General features: G+C 39.5%; 1 protein-coding gene and 1 pseudogene across 7 annotated transcripts in view; one reads left to right on the top strand and one right to left on the bottom strand.

Moving 5' to 3' along the window:
* The window catches only part of GON4L (gon-4 like), a 92,466-nt gene that overhangs the window by 41,017 nt on the left and 35,593 nt on the right, over positions 1-15,856 (top strand). For all 7 annotated transcript variants that reach the window (XR_011073606.1, XM_068540985.1, XM_068540988.1 and 4 more), the window contains one exon: positions 3,204-3,305. Coding sequence is in view for 6 of the 7 variants with exons in the window: in XM_068540985.1 (XP_068397086.1) it covers positions 3,204-3,305 (102 nt within the window). In the remaining variant the exon portion in view is untranslated. The remainder of the gene's footprint in view (positions 1-3,203; positions 3,306-15,856) is intronic.
* On the bottom strand, positions 5,711-15,597 carry LOC137761721 (small ribosomal subunit protein mS38 pseudogene; annotated as a pseudogene).

Raw genomic sequence — 15,856 nt, 5'->3', positions numbered from 1 at the left:
TTTTGTTTCCTTATTAGGATAGATTTAAAAAAGAGAACATAGAGCCAATGACTAGGGTAGGTTTGGATCCCCAGATCTACCAGCTGAATTTTGTGAGTGCTGGTAAATAGGAAATGATGCTAGATATAGATCACAGTACCAAACTTTAGCCATATGCCGGTTTATTTTGGTAGTATTACGTGGCTAACTATTTTGACATGTTCCTAGTACCATCTGCTCTGCATATTATTAAAAGTGAGAGTCTCATTTGCAAAAAATAAGAGGCTGCACTAGAGGGGGGTGGGTACACAAAATTGAGATCAGCTGGGTAGATGCTGACATTGTCAGTCAGTCAAAAAAGTAATTCAACCCAGAGGGCAGGTTCCACAATCAGGGTACTAAAAGCTAAGCAGAACTCAGAAGAAACCTTCCTAAATGATTTTTCAACATGTTTGCCAAATGGGTTCTCTGAGAATATTGGCTGACCCGTTTGTATGGTATGGGCAGAAGCTGTCTATTGTAGTTCTTGCACGTAAACAGATGGGGGTCCAAACGTGTGTGCAGTATCCATATGTTATAGGCTTTCCCCACAACTTATATTATTCAGCAACGTTTGTAAAGAACCTGCTGTAAAAAGACTTACATAGAAAGTACTATAGAGATTACCAAGACAGGATTCCATTCCTAAGGATTTAAAACATTTTTATTGGGGGATAAACCTATAGATGGGTGAAAAAGCCTTCACATTTAGATAGCTATATATATACAATGCAGATTTATATATTATAAACAATAAATGTTGAGTAAAGAATATCAGGTTAGATTGGGGTTTATCAGTACAAATTTTCTAGTGATTATGAATAAAAAATGTGTGTGTGTGACTTCCCTGGTGGTGCAGAGGTTAACAGTCAGCCTGCCAATGTAGGGGATATGGGTTCAATTCCTGGTCCGGGAAGATCCCACATGCCGCGGAGCAACTAAGCCCATGCGCCACAAGTACTGAGCCTGCGCTCTAGAACCCACAAGCCACAACTACTGAGCCCGCACACCACAACTACTGAAGCCTGCGCGCGTAGAGCCTGTGCTCCACAACAAGAGAAGCTACCGCAGTGAGAAGCATGCACATCGCAATGAAGAGTAGCCCCCGCTCGCCACAACTAGAGAAAGCCCGCACGCAGCAACGAAGACTCAATGCAGCCAAAAATTTAAAAAAAAAGTGTGTGTATATATTTTTATTTTTAATGAAAGATATTTATTATGAAAAATTAAGAAAAGAAAGAGTTCTATCCTTCAGTCTTTGTTAATTCTTTCTAGATATTTTCTCTGTGTTTAATCAAGCACATATCTATCTTTTTCTCCAAGAAAGGAATCATACTATACATATTGTCCTGCACCTGCAACTTGCTTCGTTCACTTAATATAATTTAGACATCTTTCTATTGTAATACGTAGAGATCTCCCTCTCCTGTGTAATGGCACATAGTGGTAAGGAATTAGATATTCTCATTTGCTAGGCGTTGTTTCTGCTTTTTCTTTTAATTCACTTCCTCAGTTGCACTAGCCACATTTCAAGTTCTCAGTTGCCTCATGTGGCTAGGGGCTACCGTTGTCGTACAATGCATATGTAGAACATTCCTGACCTTGCAGAAAATTCTGTTAGACGATGCTGATCTAAAGTTGTCCCAGGAAAAATTTTACCTTAATATAACAATCCAGGGGCTTCCCTGGTGGCACAGTGGTTAAGAATCTGCCTGCCAATGCAGGGTACACGGGTTCGAGCCCTGGTCCGGGAAGATCCCACATGCCGCAGATCAGCTAAGCCCGTGCACCACAACTACTGACCCTGTGCTCTAGAGCCCACGAGCCACATCTGCTGAAGCCTGCGCGCCTAGAGCCCGTGCTCCACAACAAAGAGAAGCCACCGCAATGAGAAGACCACGTACCACAGCGAAGAGTAGTCCCCGCTCACTGCAACTAGAGAAAGCCCGCGCAGCAACAAAGACCCAATGCAGCCAAAAATAAATAAAATAAATTTATTAAAAATACATATATGGGGCTTCCCTGGTGGCGCAGTGGTTGAGAATCTGCCTGCCAATGCAGGGGACACGGGTTCAAGCCCTGGTCTGGGAAGATCCCACATGCCACGGAGCAACTAGGCCCGTGAGCCACAACTACTGAGCCTGCGCGTCTGGAGCCTGTGCCCCGCAACAAGAGAGGCCGCTATAGTGAGATGCCCGCGCACCGCGATGAAGAGTGGCCCCTGCTCGCTGCAACTGGAGAAAGCCCTCACACAGAAACAAAGACCCAACACAGCCATAAGTAAATAAATAAATAAATAAATAAATAAAATAATAATAATAATAATTTTTTTAAAAAAAATACATATATGTATAACAATCCATAACTGATTGACTCCTTCAGGATTTTTAGTTAGGAATCTAAAAGACATCATAGCATCAACAAAAATACCCATACTTCTATGCGCTGCCATTACAAATGTTTGTTATTTTTGTATATTTTTAGTTATTTCTGAGTTATTGTAGGGATATAATTTTTTTATGCTTATGAGTATTATGTGTGTATTGTACTTTTGTCATGAATGTGTTGAACATGTATAGAATGTTTACATTCTATATGTATATACTATTTTATACTAAGGCGTCATAATTACAGTCATTCCCTAATTATTGGGAATTAGGGTCATTCCTTTTTTCACTATCAATGCCTTTGTATAAAGAGTTTTATAAAAATATTATTTTAATGAGATGCACTACTCTAAGTGGGTTTACTGAGATAAATTATATGTTCAGTTTTCAGGCTTTTGCTGCATTTTGAGAAATTTAAGTTTTGTTTGAAGGAAGGAAGGAAGGAACTTGGCTAATTGGGGAGAATAGGTGAGATGAGTCCGCTGTGGGAAATGATCTGTGCACAGGCACTGAGGAAAAAAAAGAATAAGTTGTTTAAAAACTTGAGAATAGGGAATTCCCTTGCGGTTAGGACTCTGCGCTTTCACTGCTGAGGGCCTGGGTTTAATTCCTGGTTAGGGAACTAAGATCCTGCAAGCCGTGTGGCGCAGCCAAAAAATAAGTAAAAAATAAAAATAAAAACTTCAGACTAAATGTGCTTTATTGGAGTAGATTCTTACGGTGCTGAACATCTTAAATTTTCATTAGAGATATGAGTTCAGAGTTGGGAATAAGTGTCTAAAACATTTTTTTTCCTAGATGAGGCAGATGATGATGACGATCCAGAATATAATTTCCTGGAAGACCTTGATGAACCAGACACAGAGGATTTCCGCACTGACCGGGCAGTAAGAATCACCAGTGAGTCTGTGTTTATTGAGTCCTGGTCTTGACTTCCCCACATCTACCTTTGTTTACTTTGCAGATTTTTGAGGTTGAAGTTTGTAGCCCACTCAAGACATTTAAGCTTCCTCTACCCATTTATTTCTATAATTCTTTAAATTTACATATATATTCAGGAAGCCTATCAGTTACTCATTTTTACATCCCACAGTCATGTATTGAGTATTTCGCAGCGATTGTACCAAAATGAATAAGACATGGCCTCTGCCTGTAGGATGTCAGCTTAGTAGGGGGATGCAAACAGAAACAGTTATAGTACCAAGTGATAGGTGCTATAATAATAGTTTGTGTATACACTAGTGGCCTAAAAGAGGGTTATACTGTCCTAATGTATGGTATGGGTTAGGGAAGGATTCACAAAATGGGATGTTTTATTTTAGTTTTGAAGGAGCAATAAGAAATTTTTGGTGAATGGGGGCAGAGAGGGATATTGCAAATAGAAGCATTCTGCAAACCATGGGATTATGAAACAACAATACATGTGTTTGGAAAATAGTAAGTAGTTTGGTTAAGTCGTATGAGTGAGTGGTGATAGAAGAGTTAAGCAGTGTTCAGTTCATAGAGAGCCTTAGATCTGATTTTTGATCTATCAAAAAGGAGAGCTCAAAGCAGGAAATAAATAGGAACTGATTTGGATTTTAGAAATACCACTTTGATTTAATGCCAGTTTAATGTATTGATTTGGTGGGTAAAGAGAGCAAGATTGGAGGCATGGAAAACAAGTAAATAACTTGGCTTGAGTCATTTGTTTAAAATTATTTCATTGCTAGTTTGCCAATGATGGAAAACATATCTCAGGAACTGTTGATTTTTATTGAGTGTGTGCATGACCCTGTACTGGAATAGTATACACAACATGGTGAAGGTAAGACATTGGCTCTTGACGAGGTTATGAAGAAAGTTTTATAAGTATCCAAAAGTGTTTATTATGTACCTAAATAATGCAAGTCTTTGTGCAAAGAGAATTATGTAAACACAATCCTTTGGGACTTCTGTTTTGTTGCTTTATTTTATCTTTCATGTTGTTTTTAAGATTAGAATGCCATTTCCTTTATGAAGATCTTCCATTTATTTTGGTATGTTATGACAGTTAAGGTTGCATTGAAAGGAAAGCACCAGGAATCAAAGAGAAAGTGTAGAAAGAAAAGGCTTGAGGATTTAGGTTTTGAGAAAATTGTGAAGGAAGGTCTAGGAAGGTATGAGAAAAACCAAGAAAGCCCTGTGTCTCAGAAACCAAGGGAAGAGTCTTTCAAGAAGGAGCGAATGGTCCACAGTGTCATGTGCTGGTCATGAAACATTTTCTGCTTGAAGCAGAAAAGTAGGAGATTGTATTTCAATTCAGCTCTCAGCCTGGTATACACTTGCCTTCCCTTCTTGTTTGTCTGTTACTTTCTTCAGTTTATAGATACAGTTGACCTTGAGCAACTTGGAGGCTAGGGGTGCCCAACCCCAGTGTAGTTGAAAATCCGACTGGAAGTTTTGACTACCCGAAAACTTAACTACTAGTAGCCTACTGTTGAAGGCTTACCAATAAAATAAATAGTTATTAACATGTATTTTATATATAATGTGTTTTATATACTGTATTCTTACAGTAAAGTAAGCTAGAGAAAAGAAAATGTTATTAAGAAAATCATAATAAGGAAGAGAAAATATGTTTACAGTACTGTATTTATCGATACTGTAAGTTATGTTATCTGTTTACAAGCTGAATCATCTGTCAGTATCTATATTAATATTGTCTTATATGATACAAAACACTGTAGATATACATGTTACAAACACTAGACAAGAAAAATGAAAAGATAATGTGAAAAAGGAACATTTATTTACTGGTATAAGGATTCATGCATTGATAATGAAGAAGCAGCAGTATGATGGCTTGATGGTAACCTAGTGTAATTGATATGATTGCTTCACAGATCGCTTCTTAGTACTCTGGCCTATACACTGCTGAATGGTTACAAAATTTTTATGGCATACAGTATTACAGTCATATTCATGTACAGGATTGGAAACATTGTTACATTTTTAAAAAATGTGATAATAGGCTGATACACAGTTGATAATGTAATTCTTTGAAAGCACAGTTATAAATCATTAATAAAACTAACATTAATTTTATTAATTATTAATTTTATATTAAATATCACTCACTTTATGCCTATGTAAGGATAGGCTATCCATTTCAATACAAGTCTTGTACATGATGTTCTACATGATGAGTACTTAGGCAGTGATGATGATGATGACACAGAAACATCTCATACAGTTCTTGCCATACAGTTATTAGATTTTTACACAAAGATACACACACATACACAACAGATAAGTTTATTAACTGTAGGCATGATGATTATTTACTATTCATTAAGTTGCAGTGGATCATCGTAAAGGCCTTCATCCTGCTTGTCTTCACATTGAGTAGGCTGAGGAGGAGGAGGGGTTGGTCTTGCTGTCTCGAGGTGGCAGAGGCAGGAGAGGTGGTGGAGGAGGAAGGGGAGGCAGAGAGTGTAACTTTATGGAAATAACATTGTAATTTCTGTGTGACTTTTTTGCTTTTTCATTTCTCTAAAAATGTTTCTGTATGGTACCAGTCCCTCTCCCACCATGTGCTTTGGTTTCAGAGTCTGTATCATAGAAGCGTCCTTGTAAAAGAAGTCAAAAGCAGTCTTAAATAATCGGAACCCTGCTGCCTGATTGTCTAATGTCAGTTTGTTTTCTGACACAGCTTCTTCTACATCTTCTTCCTCATCGTCTGGCACTGTTTTGGAAGCACTCATCTTCATCAAGTCATCTTTTGTTAATTCCTCTGGTGCGGTGTCTGTTAGCTCTTGAATTTCTCCGAGATTCAGAACTTGAAACCCTTCACCCCCATCTTTTTTTGGCCATATTCACAGTCTGTTTCATGATTTCCTTGATTGGCTCTGTCGTAAATCTTGTGAAGTCATGCAGGACATCTGAACACGGTTTTCTCCAGCAGGAATTTATTGTTTCAGGTATGATGGCTTTCATGGCTTTTTCTTTAACAATGATGGCATCTTCAGTGGTGTGATCCTTCCTCCAGACTTACGTGATGCTCTCTCCATTGGGATCTCTTCTTTAGTGTGGATAATCCTTTCCATAGAGTATCGTGTGTAATGAGCCTTAAAGGTCCTTATGACCCCCGGTCTAGAGGCTGAATTAGAGACATGTTTGGAGGCGAGTAGACCACTTAGATGCCTTCAGTGTTGAATTCATGGGGTTCTGGGTACCCAGGGGCATTGTCCAATTTCAAAAGAGCTTTAAAAGGCAAGGTATTTCCTGACTTTAGGGACAAAGCATCGATGGAACCAATCCATAGACAGGCCCTTCTTTTTGTATATCCAAAGACTGGCAGCTCGTGTTTATCTTTTCCCTTCAAGGTGAGCAGCTTTATAGATAAGGGCAGTCTTGGTGGTAAATGCAACTGCATTTTCACAAAACAGTAGACTTAGCTTCTCCCTTCCTGCCTTAAATCCTGGTGCTTGCTTCTCTTCCTTACTAATGTCTTTTGAGGCTTTATTTTTTTATTTTTTTAAATTTTTTCCCCTCCAGAATAGGGCACTTTCATCTGCACTAAAAACCTGTTCAGGCAGATATCCTTTCTCCTCAGTCTGGGAACTTGTCTGCTGCCTCTGCGTGAGCAGAGGCTGCTTCTCCTGTTATCTTGACAGTTTTTAAGCCAAACCTCTTTCTAAAATTATCAAACCATCCTTTGCTGGCATTAAATTCTCCAGCCTTAGATCCTTCATCTTCCTTTTGCTTTAAGTTGTCATATAATGACTTTGCTTTTTCTCAAATCATATTAGAGTCTATAGGTATGCCTTTCTTATAGCAATCCTGCACCCACATAAAAGCTGCATTTTCAATATGAGATAAAAAGGTATTTCACAAAAAGCGCAAGGTTTTTGCACCTGCCGGCATAGTGGCAGCTATGGCTTCATGAATTTCCTTTCCATTTTTTACAATGGTCCTTACCCTGGATTCATTTATCTTGAAATGGTGGGAAATCACAGCTGCAGACCGCAATCTCTGGTACGTATCAAGCAATTCAGCGTCTTCTTGTAATGTCATGACTTTTCTCTGCTTCTTGGGAGCACTGCCAGCATCACTAGTGGCACTTCGCATGGGTCCCATGGTGTTATTCAAGGCCTCTGGTATTATACTAAACTTGATGAAAAATACTCAAGAACCGCAAGAGATCACTTTTTCCTACGGTACACAATTTGCTGGAGAGACGAACTGCTCAGGAGATGTTTTAAGCAGATACTTCTAACACCTGAGCTAGCAACAGGAGGTGGCTATGAAATTATTACAGAAGTACAGTATATGCCACAGTTAATTTTATGCAGTTATGATTTCATACTGCATCTTTATGTTTGGGTTTCTCTCAACTGTGAATGGTGCCAGGTATGGTCTGTAAGCGTGTGCATAAGTTTTGATAAATTTTAACTTTTTAGAGTAGATTTGTGTACATTTTATGGTAGTAAATGATAAAATAGACTAGTATCTATGTACAGTTTATGCATTCATGACATACCTAACTTTTTCTGAAATTTTTTGGTATTTCTAGGCTCTGTGGTTTGTCTGAGGGTTTTTTCAAATTGTTGGCACATCCCCCCCAAATTGTTCCAATATATTTACTGAAAAAATCTGCATATAAGTGGGCCCATACAGTTCAATTCCATGTTCTTCAAGGGTCAACTGTAATTTCTCAGGGAGATCCTCCTCAATTAGGATTGATCTTCTTGCTCTGTAATCCATACTATTTTTTTTTTCACAACTCAACACACACACACTGTATTTTATTTTTACAAGAGAGAAATAAACTGACACCAAGCATTGTAAATGGATGACCACAACAAAAGCAACAATGATTGCAATTACCAAACACGAAACACACTCATACTATGTCATAATATTGACAATCAGTCCAGTAAACTTCCACTGTAACAGCTCCTTTACTTTGCAGTGAAAATTGATTTGTATATTTTTTGCCTCTGAGTCCTTGTGGGATTTTTTTTTTTTTTATTCAAACAGAAAGTCACAAAAATTATAATCATCCTCATCAGTTCACTCAGTCCCATGCAATTAATTCTGTTTTTTTCATCTTGATCTTTTGTTAGCACTTTTATGAATTCATCAGTTTTCCATTAGAGTTCTGACAATGCTTATTCATTCAGTTCAGCAGTATAGTCAGTTACCAGAAACCTGTACTTGTCTTTTCCATGAATTCCTTGAAGATGAAACCCTTTTATAGGAACATTTTTGCGAAAGCATCAGAGTACACCTAGAACTGTCTGTAAATGACAAAAGACTTTAAAATGACCATGGTTAAAGATTTGATGAAAGTTCATAATAATGCAATTGACAAGGAAATTTAGTTATTTCTGAGATATACATTTTAAAGTAATAACTAGAATTATGACTTACAACATTATACCAGAACATATAAGATTTTTAGAAATTTCATGTAATGTCTGAAACATTTATATTAACATATTTCCATACAAATAACCCAAAGAAAGTTTAGTATTGTTTTTTTTTGTTTGTTTGTTTGTTTTATACTGCAGGTTCTTATTAGTCATCAATTTTATACACATCACTGTATACATGTCAATCCCAATTGCCCAATTCAGCACATCACCATCCCCACCCCACTGCGGTTTTCCCCCCTTGGTGTCCATACGTTTGTTCTCTACATCTGTGTCTCAACTTCTGTCCTGCAAACCGGTTCATCTGTACCATTTTTCTAGATTCCACATACATGCGTTAATATACGATATTTGTTTTTCTCTTTCTGACTTACTTCACTCTGTATGACAGACTCTAGATCCATCCACGTCTCAACAAATGACTCAATTTCGTTCCTTTTTATGGCTGAGTAATATGCCATTGTATATATGTACCACAACTTCTTTATCCATTCATCTGTCGATGGGCATTTAGGTTGCTTCCATGACCTGGCTATTGTAAATAGTGCTGCAATGAACATTGGGGTGCATGTGTCTTTTTGAATTATGGTTTTCTCTGGGTATGTGCCCAGTAGTGGGATTGCTGGATCATATGGTAATTCTATTTTTAGTTTTTTAAGGAACCTCCATACTGTTCTCCATAGTGGCTGTATCAATTTACATTCCCACCAACAGTGCAGGAGGGTTCCCTTTTCTCCACACCCTCTCCAGCATTTGTTGTTTGTAGATTTTCTGATGATGCCCATTCTGACTGGTGTGAGGTGATGCCTCATTGTGGTTTTGGTTTGCATTTCTCTAATAATTAGTGATGTTGAGCAGCTTTTCATGTGTTTCTTGGCCATCTGTATGTCTTCTTTGGAGAAATGTCTTTTTAGGTCTCCTGCCCATTTTTGGATTGGGTTGTTTGTTTCTTTAATATTGAGCTGCATGAGCTGTTTATATATTTTGGAGATTAATCCTTTGTCTGTTGATTCATTTGCGAATATTTTCTCCCATTCTGAGGGTTGTCTTTTCATCTTGTTTATGGTTTCCTTTGCTGTGCAAAAGCTTTGAAGTTTCATTAGGTCCCACTTGTTTATTTTTGTTTTTATTTCCATTACTCTAGGAGGTGGATCAAAAAAGATCTTGCGGTGATTTATGTCAAAGAGTGTTCTTCCTATGTTTTTCTCTAAGAGTTTTATAGTGTCCGGTCTTAACATTTAGGTCTCGAATCCATTTTGAGTTTATTTTTGGGTATGGTGTTAGGGAGTGTTCTAATTTCATTCTTTTACATGTAGCTGTCCAGTTTTCCCAGCACCACTTATTGAAGAGACTGTCTCTTCTCCATTGTATATCTTTGCCTCCTTTGTCATAGATTAGTTGACCATAGGTGTGTGGGTTTATCTCTGGGCTTTCTATCCTGTTCCATTGATCTATGTTTCTGTTTTTGTGCCAGTACCATATTGTCTTGATTACTGTAGCTTTGTAGTATAGTCTGAAGTCAGGGAGTCTGATTCCTCCAGCTCCGTTTTTTTCTCTCAAGACTGCTTTGGCTATTCGGGGTCTTTTGTGTCTCCATACAAATTTTAAGATGATTTGTTCTAGTTCCATAAAAAATGCCATTGGTAATTTGATAGGGATTGCATTGAATCTGTAGATTGCTTTGGGTAGTATAGTCATTTTCACAATATTGATTCTTCCAATCCAAGGACATGGTATATCTCTCCGTCTGTTGGTATCATCTTTAATTTCTTTCATCACTGTCTTATAGTTTTCTGCATACAGGTCTTTTGTCTCCCTAGGTAGGTTTATTCCTAGGTATCTTATTCTTTTTGTTGCAGTGGTAAATGGGAGTGTTTCCTTAATTTCTCTTTCAGATTTTTCATCATTAGTGTATAGGAATGCAAGAGATTTCTGTGCATTAATTTTGTATCCTGCAACTTTACCAAATTCATTGATTAGCTCTAGTAGTTTTCTGGTGGCATGTTTAGGATTCTCTATGTATAGTATCATGTTATCTGCAAACAGTGACAGTTTTACCTCTTCTTTTCCAATCTGTATTCCTTTTATTTCTTTTTCTTCTCTGATTGCCATGGCTAGGACTTCCAAAACTATGTGGAATAATAGTGGTGAGAGTGGACATCCTTGTCTCGTTCCCGATCTTAGAGGAAATGCTTTCAGTTTTTCACTATGGAGAATGATGTTTGCTGTGGGTTTGTCATATATGGCCTTTATTATGTTGAGGTAGTTTCCCTCTATGCCCACTTTCTGGAGAGTTTTTATCATAAATGGGTGTTGAATTTTGTTGAAAGCTTTTTCTGCATCTATTGAGATGATCATATGGTTTTTATTCTTCAATTTGTTAATATGGTGTATCACATTGATTGATTTGCATATATTGAAGAATCCTTGCATCCATGGGATAAATCCCACTTGATCATGGTGTATGATCCTTTTAATGTGTTGTTGGATTCTGTTTGCTAGTATTTTGTTGAGGATTTTTGCACCTATATTCATCAGTGATATTGGTCTGTAATTTTCTTTTTTTGTAGTCTCTTTGTCTGGTTTTGGTATCAGGGTGATGGTGGCCTCATAGAATGAGTTTGGGAGTGTTCCTTCCTCCCCAGTTTTTTGGAAGAGTTTGAGAAGGATGGGTGTTAGCTCTTCTCTAAATGTTTGATAGAATTCGCCTGTGAAGCCATCTGGTCCTGGACTTTTGTTTGTTGGAAGATTTTTAATCACAGTTTCAATTTCATTACTTGTGATTGGTCTGTTCATATTTTCTGTTTCTTCCTGGTTCAGTCTTGGAAGGTTATACCTTTCTAAGAATTTGTCCATTTCTTCCAGGTTGTCCATTTTATTGGCATAGAGTTGCTTGTAGTAGTCTCTTAGGATGCTTTGAATTTCTGCAGTGTCTGTTATAACTTCTCCTTTTTCATTTCTAATTTGATTGATTTGAGTCCTCTCCCTCTTTTTCTTGATGAGTCTGGCTAGTGGCTTATCAATTTTGTTTATCTTCTCAAAGAACCAGCTTTTAGTTTTATTGATCTTTGCTATTGTTTTCTTTGTTTCTATTTCATTTATTTCTGCTCTGATCTTTACGATTTCTTTCCTTCTGCTAACTTTGGGTTTTGTTTGTTCTTCTTTCTCTAGTTCCTTTAGGTGTGAGGTTAGATTGTTTACTTGAGATTTTTCTTGTTTCTTGAGGTAGGCTTGTATAACTATAAACTTCCCTCTTAGAACTGCTTTTGCTGCATCCCATAGGTTTTGGATCGTCGTGTTTTCATTGTCATTTGTCTCTAGGTATTTTTTGATTTCCTCTTTGATTTCTTCAGTGATCTCTTGGTTATTTAATAACGTATTGTTTAGCCTCCATGTGTTTGTGTTTTTTACGTTTATTTCCCTGTAATTCATTTCTAATCTCATAGCGTTGTGGTCAGAAAAGATGCTTGATATGATTTCAGTTTTCTTAAATTTACTGAGGCTTGATTTGTGACCCAAGATGTGATCCATCCTGGAGAATGTTCCGTGCGCACTTGAGAAGAAAGTGTAATCTGCAGTTTTTGTATGGAATGTCCTATAAATATCAATTAAATCTATGTGGTCTACTGTGTCATTTAAAGCTTCTGTTTCCTTATTTATTTTCATTTTGGATGATCTGTCCATTGGTGTAAGTGAGGTGTTAAAGTCCCCCACTATTATTGTGTTACTGTCAGTTTCCTCTTTTACAGCTGCTAGCAGTTGCCTTATGTATTGAGGTGCTCCTATGTTGGGTGCATATATATTTATAATTGTTATATCTTCTTCTTGGATTGATCCCTTGATCATTATGTAGTGGCCTTCCTTGTCTCTTGTAACATTCTTTATTTTAAAGTCTATTTTATGTGATATGAATGTAGCTACTCCAGCTTTCTTTTGATTTCCATTTGCATGGAATATCTTTTTCCATCCCCTCACTTTCAGTCTGTATGTGTCCCTAGGTCTGAAGTGGGTCTCTTGTAGACAGCATATATATGGGTCTTGTTTTTGTATCCATTCAGCAAGCCTGTGTCTTTTGGGTTGGAGCACTTAATCCATTCACGTTTAAGGTAATTATTGATATGTATGTTCCTATGACCATTTTCTTAATTGTTTTGGGTTTGTTTTTGTAGGTCCTTTTCTTCTCTTGTGTTTCCCACTTAGAGAAGTTCCTTTAGCATTTGTTGTAGAGCTGGTTTGGTGGTGCTGAATTCTCGTAGCTTTTGCTTGTCTGTAAAGCTTTTGATTTCTCCATCGAACCTGAATGAGATCCTTGCCGGGTAGAGTAATCTTGGTTGTAGGTTCTTCCCTTTCATCACTTTAAGTATATCATGCCACTCCCTTCTGGCTTGTAGAGTTTCTGCTGAGAAATCAGCTTTTAACCTTATGGGAGTTCCCTGGTATGTTATTTGTCGTTTTTCCCTTTCTGCTTTCAATAATTTTTCTTTGTTTTTAATTTTTGCCAATTTGATTACTGTGTGTCTCAGCGTGTTTCTCCTTGGGTTTATCCTGTATGGGACTCGCTGTGGTTCCTGGACTTGGGTGGCTATTTCCTTTCCCATGTTAGGGAAGTTTTCAACTATAATCTCTTCAAATATTTTCTCAGGTCCTTTCTTTCTCTCTTCTCCTTCTGGGACCCCGATAATGCAAATGTTATTGTGTTTAATGTCGTCCCAGAGGTCTCTTAGGCTGTCTTCATTTCTTTTCATTCTTTTCTCTTTATTCTGTTCCGCAGCGGTGAATTCTACCATTCTGTCTTCCAGATCACTTTTCTGTTCTTCTGCCTCAGTTATTCTGCTATTGATTCCTTCTAGTGTAGTTTTCATTTCAGTTATTGTATTGTTCATCTCTGTTTGTTTGTTCTTTAATTCTTCTAGGTCTTTGTTAAACATTTCTTGCATCTTCTCGATCTTTGCCTCCATTCTTTTTCCGAGGTCCTGGATCATCTTCGCTGTCATTATTCTGAACTCTTTTTCTGGAAGGTTGCCTATCTCCACTTCATTTAGTTGTTTTTCTGAGGTTTTATCTTGTTCCTTCATCTGGTACATAGCCCTCTGCTTTTTCATCTTGTCTATCTTTTTGTGAATGTGGTTTTTGTTCCACAGGCTGCAGGATTGCAGTTTTCTTGCTTCTGCTGTCTACCCTCTGGTGGATGAGGCTATCTAAGAGGCTTGTGTAAGTCTCCTGATGGGAAGGACTGGTTGTGGGTAGAGCTGTTACTGTGGTGGGCAGAGCTCAGTAAAACTTTAATCTGCTTGACAGCTGATGGGTGGGGGTGGGTTCCCTCCCTGTTGGTTGTTTGGCCTGTGGCAACCCAACACTGGATCCTACCTGGGCTCTTTGGTGGGGCTAATGACAGACTCTGGGAGGACTCACGCCAAGGAGTACTTCCCAGAACTTCTGCTGCCAGTGTCCTTGTCCCCACAGTGAGCCACAGTCCCCTCCACCCCGCCTCTGTAGCAGACCCTCCAACACTAGCAGGTAGGTCTGGTTCAGTCTCCCTTGGGGTCACTGCTCCTTCCCCTGGGTCCCAATGCGCACACTACTTTGCGTGTGCCCTCCAAGAGTGGAGTCTGTTTCCCCCAGTCCTGTCAAAGTCCTGCAATCAATTCCCACTAGGCTTCAAAATCTGGTTCTCTAGGAATTCCTCCTCCCGTTGCTGGACCCCCAGGTTGGGAAGCCTGACGTGGGGCTCAGAACCTTCACTCCAGTGGTTGGACTTCTGTGGTATAAATGTTCTCCAGTCTGTGAGTCGCCCACCCAGCAGTTATAGGATTTGATTTTACTGTGATTGCGCCCCTCCTACTGTCTCATTGTGGCTTCTCCTTTGTCTTTGGATGTGGGGTATCTTTTTTGGTGAGTTCCCGTGTCTTTCTGTCGATGATTGTCCAGCAGCTAGTTGTGATTACGGTGTTCTCGCAAGAGGGAGTGAGAGCATGTCCTTCTACTCTGGCATCTTGGTTCCTCCTCCTGATTGTATCAATCCATACTATTTTATATGTCCTTTTTTGTTTTTTTTTTTGGCTAAGTTCTCTGAATATTTATTACAATGGGTCATCAGCAGTAACAGGGCTGGGGGAGAGACACACAAGACTGATTTGCCCTTCAGGTAGATCTTGGGGGTCTGCCATCCTGCGGGGGCTTCCTTCAGGCCCGCCTTCTGCCAGATGCGCCTCAGGTCTCTCTCGAACCTCATCTGCTTCCGTTTCAGGCGTCCCTCCCTGACTTTCCGCCGCAGGAACCGGGTCCTTTTGACCAGCTTGCGGTACTTGTGATGATTCATCTTCCGCCGGCGGATCTTGAGCACGTTTTTGCACTGTATCTGGGGTGCATCCCAGATCTCCTTATCCCCCTGCTTGACCCCTTCCCCCTGGGCGGACACTCATAGACTTGGGCTGGAGACACAGTCCCTGGGGCCCCAGAGTCCAGTCTGGGCAGGAGGTAGCGAACAGTCAGCCAGCTCTCCATGGGGCTGATAGACATCTTCCTGGGGACCAGCATCTCCTCAAGCTCCATGTGGACCCGCCTGTCAGGGAGGGAGGCAACCCCACTTGGGCCTATTGGTTGTATGCTGTGGTGAGCCCTGCAGGCATGCCTGCCCAGCACCCCACAGACAGGCCAAGGCCCACTGCAACCTGCCCGGGGAACAGCCCTGAGCAGCTGGGAAGTCAGGCGCACCATGAACATGGTCTGTGCTTGGCGGTGGCCCCAGGCACTCAGCAGAGCTCGAGGTGCCCACCGCGCGGGTGGTGTCGACGCTCGGGTCTTAGGCCCCGAGCCCCAGCCAGCCGTGGCCGCCTCCGCCGTCCCTGGAGCCCGCACGCCGTGACCTCACACCGACTCTTCCCTATATGTCCTTTTTAATACTCATCTCTCTCATAGTTGCTTATTTATATCTGTCTCCTTCCCTAAACTGTGAGCTTCTCATGGGTTTTGTATTGTTTATTGCCTTAGAGCTGGTGTTTTGCATGGGGCTGACAGTATTTGCCAATCAAATAGTGAACTTTTCTGGAATGC

The sequence above is a fragment of the Eschrichtius robustus genome, chromosome 3, assembly GCF_028021215.1.
Source record: "Eschrichtius robustus isolate mEscRob2 chromosome 3, mEscRob2.pri, whole genome shotgun sequence".
Lineage (NCBI taxonomy): Eukaryota > Metazoa > Chordata > Mammalia > Artiodactyla > Eschrichtiidae > Eschrichtius > Eschrichtius robustus.
The sequence above is the reverse complement of the archived record's forward strand: the minus strand, read 5'-3'. Positions and strand labels throughout refer to the sequence as shown.